This window comes from Benincasa hispida, chromosome 4 (genome assembly GCF_027475165.1).
Source record: "Benincasa hispida cultivar pf3 chromosome 4, pf3_genome.v1.1, whole genome shotgun sequence".
Classification (NCBI taxonomy): domain Eukaryota; kingdom Viridiplantae; phylum Streptophyta; class Magnoliopsida; order Cucurbitales; family Cucurbitaceae; genus Benincasa; species Benincasa hispida.
In genome coordinates this window covers 46,593,745-46,603,086 of record NC_143481.1, presented here as the reverse complement: position 1 = coordinate 46,603,086, position 9,342 = coordinate 46,593,745, and the positions used below count along the sequence as shown (strand labels likewise).

At 33.3% G+C, this 9,342-nt stretch overlaps 1 protein-coding gene across 1 annotated transcript; it reads left to right on the top strand.

Annotated features, from left to right (window-relative positions):
* The first annotated feature begins 4,956 nt into the window (after positions 1-4,956).
* Positions 4,957-8,929, top strand: LOC150036758 (wall-associated receptor kinase 2-like). The gene is made up of 3 exons (XM_090312726.1): positions 4,957-6,967; positions 7,322-7,495; positions 7,586-8,929. The coding sequence occupies exons 1-3, from the start codon at positions 6,550-6,552 to the stop codon at positions 8,803-8,805; spliced, it is 1,812 nt and encodes a 603-aa protein (XP_090168852.1). The 5' UTR covers positions 4,957-6,549; the 3' UTR covers positions 8,806-8,929.
* Positions 8,930-9,342: the final 413 nt, after the last annotated feature.

Sequence of the window (9,342 nt, the reverse complement as noted above, 5' to 3'; positions counted from 1 at the left end):
TTTCCGAAGGAGAAAAGGTCTTTTATATCTGATTTGTTTTTTCTCTCTCTCTTGTTTTTTTCTCTATTTTAAACAATGTGTATAGTTTAAAGCTAATCTATATTTAGTTGGACAACTTTAAAAGTGTCTCATAAACCATATCGAATTTTAATTTAATACGAGTCATTAAACTTTCATTTCTGTATGCGAATATATCCAGTAGATTCTTCACAATTATAAATTATTACTACAAACATAATGGACTTATAGGCACACGATTACAGATTTAGTGTATAAAAAAGATTCAAACTTTAGAATTCTATTAAAGATTAGCTAATTTCTTTAATTTTTTTTGAAAATATTAAAGACGAATTAGATAGATACAAAATTGAAACATGAAAGATATATTAGACATTTTGAAAATACAAATACCTATCAAACGTAAAATTAAAAGTTATCATACACTTATTAAATACAATCGAGTAACTGAGTTTAATAGTTACCAATTTTATTATAACATCATTCATTATTCAATGCTATATTTGTAAAAATACAAAACTATCACTATTTTTGTAATTACAGAATTAATTATTGTATTTTTTATTATCGCTAATTTTAAATACAAATAAATAAATAAAAGGACTTTCAATTTTGAAGTTGCAAACATCGACTAAAGTTTAGGGATAACATCTCCTTTAAAATTTAAACATGGTAAAGAAAAGTCAGTCTCTGTTTGATTATGTCGTTCTCAAAGAGAGGTGTCATTGTATTTAATTGGATTAATTATTACGGCCATTTTGCAACAATAGCTAAAAGATACAAAAAATTGCATTTCTGTCTACCATTTTTAAAAATTGCAATATAGGAAAAAAATAGAAAATCTATTTTCAACGAAAAATGTAGGGGTATAAAATGGCGATGACTTCTCATTCAGCAACCAAATTTAAACTTGTAGATACAATGAGACGAGTTTTGTTGATATAGCAGTTTAATATTTTATGATGGTCATCAGTCTTGGTATATGACCTTATATATTTGAAATACTTGGTATACCAAACTAAATTTGGTCGAAAATGAATGTCAATTGATATTTTGTTAGCTTATTTATGTTCTTCAAATTTTAATATTCTTTTCTTATCTACATTTTTTCAATAATTTAGAAAATCATGCTAATTTTTGGAAAGTAAAAAAAGTAGCTTTCAATTTTTTTTTTTTTTAATTTGGCTAAAAATTTAGTCATTATATTTAAGAAAGATGTAAATTATGGTAAGAAATAAAGAGGAAATAAACTTAATTGTATACATACATAATTAATATGGCTCAAATTACTTGTTTCATGAAGCAGATAATAATTCAAATCTCCACACCTTATTTGTTAAAAACAGAAAAGAAAAGAAAAGAAAACTGTAAATAATATGATTTGGACACGTTTTCTCCAAACAGATCTATTACTATGTTTGTTTTTTTTTTTTAATGATATTTTAATTCTATCTAAAAAGGAATTTTTAAGATCCTTATGGAGAAAAGGAGGTGCGCAAATTATATTTTGTTATCTACTTTTTACTAAATGATTTATTTTAATATTTCATTATGTTTCTAGTCTCCAAAGGACCATAAATTTTGATGCTGCAGATGTTTAACTTGAGTTTAGGGTAACATCTCATTGTTTAGAATTTAAACACGGTAAAGAAAAGTCAGATTTTTCTATTTGATTCTGTCGTTCTCAAATGGATGTGTTTTTTAATTATTAATATATTCTTTAAAAAACAAAACCCCCACTATTTCTAATATTATGAAATATAGTAACATGTGAAGAATATTCAAAGTCTATATGTCTAAAAGAGAGAAATAAAAGGACTTAAATGAAGATGCACAGCCATAATTAGAAATTGGGCTTAATTTAGAGAGCATGGGACGTCCAACGGCCAAGACGCTTGTCCGACTCACCATGGTGGTTAACATATCCATCTTTTCAGCGGCGGCGGCGGCGTCAGTACTTTCTCAAGCCTTACCCGTGTGTGAAAGTAAGTGTGGGGACTTGGAAATTCCATATCTGTTCGGGATGACCGAAAAGTGTTATCTCAACTTTAATTTCTCCATCACCTGCAATAGAATTCATTAGGAAAAATTAAAAGGATATTGTCTTTTTAGAAACTATTTAGGAAAATATTGTTGTTTTCAAACTATTTGTAAAAATATTATTTTTTTTAAAAAAAAATAAGTCGAGTATTGAAAATTCGACCTAGATAGTTCGAATTTTGAACCCTCGACCTTTTTACATTTGCACGTCGAACTTTGAACCCTCGACCTTACACTAACATTATTATTGAGTCTGGACTTTCCTCATTCCGGAAACCATCCTTATTCCAGAGACATTCCTCACAACACTCATAATTATTTGATGTGTTAAAAATAATTTTTATTGGGAGAGAACGAAAGAGGGAAGAGTAAGAGAGAGAGCGAGATTTTGAGAGAGAACGAGATTTGAGAGAGCGAGATTTTGAGAGAGAGCGAGAGTTTGAGAGAGCGAGAGTTTGAGAGCGAGAGTGAGAGCGAGATCTTGAGAGCGAGATCAAGATCTTGAGAGCGAGAGCGAGATTTTGAGCGAGAGTGAGATATCCATACAAATTTCCCTTTTATTTCTTTTTTAATTATTACACATTCCACCTTCTTCTTTCTTTCTTCTTTTTTTTTTTTTTTTTTAATTTTCCATTTTATAAAAAAAATTTCTAAAAATATTTTATTATTATTTATAATTTAAAAAAAAAGAAAAAAAACTCCATCAAAATCTTGGTACCAAATGTACAAAAGGAATCCAAGATCATTATTGTAAAATCTTTTAAACTATTGACCTCACTACTGTGATTAAAATTTCTGTTCTTTATATCAATAATACAGTTTTATTTATAGACTTGCATGTGAAGGTTTTGAGTGTTGATTTGATTTATTATGTCCCCAAATTATTATTTAAAATATGTACATTTGAATATTGAAGTTTTTTTTACCTAACTTTTTAGATTTAGACTATCTGATGTTATTATTTATGTTAGTGACATTTAAAAGTTTCTATATCAAAATAATTACTATTCATAATATATAAAAAAAATAAATTAAAAAAAATAATATCTCATAAAAATAAAAAAAATGTAAATTAAATATCTCATTTATATAAAAATAATTACAAAAATCAATGTGTCCCACAAGGTGGACGTCGTCGATTTCGAGCTGGTTGTCGTCGTCGACTTCGAACTTAAGGTTGCTCGGGTTCTTCTTGATGTTGCTCTGGTACCTTTGCACGCACTTCATAATATAAATATTCATTATGCTCTCCATAACCTCGACCATGTCCATGAACGTATGAAGACGAAGGACCAGCCTCTGAGTCATAATGTCCTGAACCAAATGCTGGCACCATCATCATCGGACTAACATAATCAGTTTGACTCTGCGTTTGCATCATAGGGGACAACCCTTCCACATTATGTCAACCTCATCAAACTCATCCTCTTCCCGAATAGGTCTTCTACGTCTAGGAGCTGGTGGAGGAACAATAGATATATCGTACATATAATGAATTTCCTCTATATAGCTTTGGTTGTCACTACATATAGCAAGAACCTAGTTCAGATCATTCGCAACCTCACGGAGTCTACGGTTGTTCGATCTCTGTGAATTATAAAACAATTAGACAATATTTAAAATAAATTTAAATTACAAATAATTAGATAATATACATTTACCAGATGACCCATAGCTGCTCCCGGACGAATGACGTAGCGCCTTGTGATATTATTATACCAATGAATATATTCTGGAATGACATCTGTGTCAAACTGTTTAAGAGAAACCCCCACTGCAATAAATCTTGCACGATAGTGCCATCGCACTACCAAATGTGCAACTTTTTCGGATCAATCTCTAGTCCTTAGGTCAATATAATGCAGTACCGGTTCAGTATTATAAGGCGATGGGACATTCTGTTGAAAACCGAATTGTCTCATCACCCTGTCAGGAAGATGCCACTCACCAATGTGAAAATATATGAGAGGACTCATCGTCTGCCATATGTTTTGACCATTCGTACAAAAATTAGGCAAAGTATGCATAATAATTTTGTACAGCTCCCAAATAACCTGAAACACAAAATATTATATTAGAGAATATTAAAGACAAATACAATAAAAATGTGTATAAAATAATCAATTAGGTTTAGTGTAATGTACCTGTTTAGGTTGAAGTAGATTAAACATGTATCTATACTGGCTGACTACATGTGTGGCTGTCCTAGTCACACAAAATTTGACTCTCCACCTAAATTTTTAAATTGATAATTTAGAATTTAAATTAACTAGATCAGTGATATAAAAATTAAATTGAATTAAAACAACATACCGAAAATCGTATGCTCGTCCAACTAACTGAGCGTCATTAACATGTTGTAGCTGTGGAGCCATTGTTAGAAATCGCTCCCAAGCCCATAGTTGCAAAAGTATGGGAGGTTCAGTTATCTCTCGAATCTCAGGTCTTGTTACTTTGCATAGTTGTCTATACAACCATGCCAAGCATGCTCCACCCCACGAATACCACCCCACATCATGGAGGTTAGCTAACAGTGGTAGGAACATCAAGTGAACAAAATGACTTGATTTATCTGAAAACAAACTTCCACCCATCATTTGTAGTATATATGTTCGCGCATATCTTATGACGGCTTCCTCGTCTGTATCATCTATGAGCTCACGAAATTGTGTTCCTAACCATATTAAACTTAACCTTGATCCTTTAATCTTGTCGGCAGGTGGGGTCGCACCGAGGCACAGTTGACAAACTTCTAACCAGTCATCGTACATCACTCCGGTGACTGGCTCACCGTCAACAGATAACCCCAACAACACTTCTATATCTTGTAGAGTGATAGTGCACTCTCCAACAGACATATGGAATGTATGCATCTTGGGCCTCCAACTCTCAACCAAGGCTGTGATCAGATGCCAGTCCAACTAAATAAATCCTAATCTGGCAACTCCATAGAATCTAGATGTGCGCAGTAGCGGTAGTATTCGAGGGTGGAGCGGGATAGTGCGCTGGAGAACTGCCTCTCGATGCTTGCAAGATATTTCTCCAGTAGTACGATCTCGCCATACGACAGATGATCGATGAATGGACTGGTCGTACAAAACATCGGGATCAACAGGTCCTGGGTTTAAAGCTATGATCTGAAAAAAAAATATTTATTTCTCAATTAAAAAAATATTTGTTTCTCAATTAGAAGAATAATGTACAACTTAATTAAAAGAATAATGTACAACTTAATTAGAAGAATAATGTACAACTTAAATAAAAGAATAATGTACAACTTAATTAGAAGAATAATGTACAACTTAATTAAAAGAATAATGTACAACTTAATTAGAAGAATAATGTACAACTTAATTAGAAGAATAATTTACAACTTAATTAAAAGAATAATGTACAACTTAATTAAAAGAATAATGTACAACTTTATAATAAAAAAAATTGAATATACAATAAATTTATTTATTTTCCATAGATATATATATATATATACATGACCAATGAGAAAAAAAGCTAGTAATCATTAATGAAAAAATAACAACAATAACAGAATTTTGAATTGTAAGAGAGAGCGAGATTCTGAGGGAGATTGTAAGAGAGAGTGAGATTGAGAGAACGAGATTGTAAGAACGAGATTGTAAGAGAGAGCGAGATTGAGAGAGCGAGATTGAGAGCGAGATTGTAAAAGAGAGTGAGATGTTCAGAGAGATCGAGATTGTGAGAGAGAGCGAGAATGAGAGCGAGATTGTAGGAGAGAGCGATCCATAGATGTTGGAGATTGTCCCATCCTACAATCTCGCTCTCTCCTACAATCTCGCTTTCAATCTTGCTCTCTCCTACAATCTCGCTCTCAATCTCGTTCTCTCTTACAATCTCGCTTTCTCTTACAATCTGTTTCACCCACTTATCTTCCTTGTCGAGGGTTGAAGTTTCGACTTATGTATGTCAAAACTAGCGAGATTTCCTTTTCCTTGTCGAGAGTTGAAGTTTCGACTTATGTATGTCGAAACTTCAACCCTCGACAACCCTAATTTACGTATTGTTTCTAAGTTTTTTTTGTTTGTCGAGTTCTCAACATTTGACCTCTACATTAGTCGAATCTTCAACCCTGAACTTCTAGCCTCGAACTCCCAAAACAACAATATTTCTCTAATAAGTTTCAAAACAACAATATTCCTCTAATAAGTTTTGAAAACAACAATATTAATATTAAAGGTCCGAACTCATTATCATCCTCCAAAGCCATTTCTAAGGAGGGGCAACATTGAAGTAACCAATATATCGCACTATGGCGAGCTCCACATCTTGAGCCACATAGCCCGAGATTGCTAAAGAAAAAATGGCCATCCTGGCATCAATAACAGACACAGAAACAGACTTAGTCTCCGCGAGTTCACAATTTCCAACACCAAGAACAAGTTCACGGTTGTCGGCTGTGATACATATGCTTTTATCTACGGTAGACTTCGGAATGAATCCTACACAAGTGGGTGCATGGCATTGTGTACTGCAGAGAGTGATGTAACTATAGAAGATGGGTCCTGCTCTGGGAATGGGTGCTGTCAGTTGGAAATTCCCAAAGGCCTAAAAGCAATAGAAGTGGAGGTTAGAAGCTTCTATAATCACAGCCGTGTACAGAGCTTCAATCCATGTGGCTTTGCATTTGTTGTCCAACAAAACCAATTTAGTTTCTCCAAAAAATATATTCAAAACATCACGGAAGACAGACTTCCGCTTGTGCTTGATTGGGGCATCAAAAATGATACTTGCCAACCACCCAACAACAAAGACAAATGCCTATGTGGACCAAACAGCAGGAGGAATAGTAGCTTATCACTTGATGGATCTGAATATTATTGTCAGTGCTTGGATGGTTTCCATGGAAATCCTTATCTCCCTCAAGGTTGTCAAGGTAAAATTTTCTTTCTTTCCAAATACCTTTCACATTCTAGTTATAGATAATTATACTATATATATATTTATGAATTTTGACAAAATTACTCAATGATCAATTTGTGCATTCCTCAAACAAATATTATTTTATTGAAATTAATAAATTTGTGAAGATTTTTATATTATTAATTATTCGTCAAAATAAGTGGGTGAATTAGTAGAAATTGAACCAACGGTAAAAATTGAATACTTATTTTAGTCTAAAGTCCAATGTACTGAAATTAAAATTTATAGTTCAAATTATACACTAGATGGTCCAATTTGAAGTCTTTCCTTTGTTTTTTTTTTTCATTCAATTTGGGGTATTTTTCAGATATAAATGAATGTGAAGATGGATCCGATCCATGTGTACCCCAAGCCAAGTGTGAAAACAAAGCAGGAAATTATACCTGCTATTGTCCCGAGAAGTATGAAGGAGATGGAAAACGTGAGGGAGCAGGTTGCAAACGAAAGTACTCCAACTCCATGTTGATTCAAATTATCATTGGTGAGGTTTTATTTCGAAATCTATATGTTTTCTGATTAAAAAACGAAACAAATATAAAATGATGTATAATGTGGATCAAATAAAATGCAGGAACTGGTGTGGGGTTTGTAGTTTTGCTAATCGGTATCTCATGGTTATACTTGGGTTACAAGAAGTGGAAGTTCATCCAACAGAAAGAGAAGTTTTTCAAGAACAATGGAGGCACCATGCTTCAACAACACCTTTCTCAGTGGCAGTCACCTGCTGACACAGTCAAAATTTTTAGCCAAGAGGAGTTGGAAAAAGCTACAAACAAGTTCAACGAAAGCACAGTGGTAGGAAAAGGTGGCTATGGCACTGTTCACAAAGGAGTCTTGGACGATGGTTCGGTTGTCGCCATTAAAAAATCACAATTAGTTGACCAATCCCAAACTTCCCAATTCATCAATGAAGTCATTATTTTGTCCCAAGTCAACCACCGTAACGTGGTCAAGCTCTTAGGGTGTTGTTTGGAGACACAAGTTCCATTATTGGTGTACGAGTTCATCCCCAACGGCACGCTCTTTGACCACATCCATGACCAAACAAAGTACTATTCTAATCATCTTTCGTGGGAAGCTCGCTTGAGAATAGCTTCAGAAACTGCAGGGGTCATTTCATATTTGCATTCTTCAGCTTCTACTCCAATTATCCACAGAGATATCAAATCCGCTAACATACTGTTAGACCATAATTTAACTGCAAAGGTGTCGGATTTTGGTGCCTCGAAGTTAGTTCCAATGGATCAAACTCAGTTATCCACGATGGTGCAAGGAACTCTTGGATATTTGGACCCTGAATACTTGTTAACAAGTGAGTTGACAGAGAAAAGTGATGTGTACAGCTTTGGAATTGTGCTTCTAGAGCTTATAACAGGGAAGAAGGCAGTGCGTTTTGATGGACCAGAAATAGAGAGGAATCTGGCCATGTATGTCTTTCGTGCAATGAAAGAAGATCGTTTAGTAGAAATTGTGGACAAGGGAATGGTGATGGATGAAGGGAAGTTGAATCAAATAAAAGAAGTAGTAAAAGTAGCTAAGGAGTGTGTAAGAGTGAAAGGAGAGGAGCGACCTAGCATGAAAGAGGTGGCTATGGAATTAGAGGGCTTGAGAGTGATGCAGGTTCAACATTCATGGATTAACAACAATTTATCCAACTCGGAAGAGATGATAAGTTTATTGGATGAAACTCCAAACTCCACCGACCAATTTCTTGTTAGCAACAGTATTAATTTTGTGGATAATAGTATAAAGATAGACATTTTGGGGACACATATCCCAGATGTAAGATGATTGATGGAGTGTTTTCTTAAAATGTATCAGGATGAAGATTAAAACCTCTCGTATCTCTTAGCAGAAAATATATATTATAAACAATCAAGTTGTGCTTATATTAATATTAGACCGATTGTTGAAATACTTTTTCGTTATTCTAAATTTATTTTTATCTTTATTATTTACTGAATATTGTGTAGCTTTGTCCTTTTAGTTCTTGAAATTGGTTATCTATAGGGTAAAAGCATCATTTTTACACCCACATGCCTTATGTAAACTAAAATTAACTTAAATTGATGAGTCAATTTTTTTACACTTAAATTTCCATTTTACATAACTAAATATAAAATTATTAGATTTCTTTATAATATACACCATAATGGTAAGATTGGTCAGTAAGGGTATATTTGTCCATTTGTGGATTTTAAAAAGTAGTAAATTCAACAGCTTGGCTATATTCCCAAACTGAAACTCTTTTGGCTATTTTTTAAAAATGAAATTGGATTTTAGACCATTGATCTCCTTTGAAGCCTTGGATGCTTTCTTAACCTCTTG

Coding starts and splice junctions, on each gene's coding strand:
- LOC150036758 (XM_090312726.1), top strand. CDS start 6,550: ATGGCATTGTGTACTGCAGAGAGTGATGTAACTATAGAAGATGGGTCC. Junction 6,968..7,321: donor TCTCCCTCAAGGTTGTCAAG/GTAAAATTTTCT, acceptor GGTATTTTTCAG/ATATAAATGAATGTGAAGAT. Junction 7,496..7,585: donor GTTGATTCAAATTATCATTG/GTGAGGTTTTAT, acceptor AATAAAATGCAG/GAACTGGTGTGGGGTTTGTA.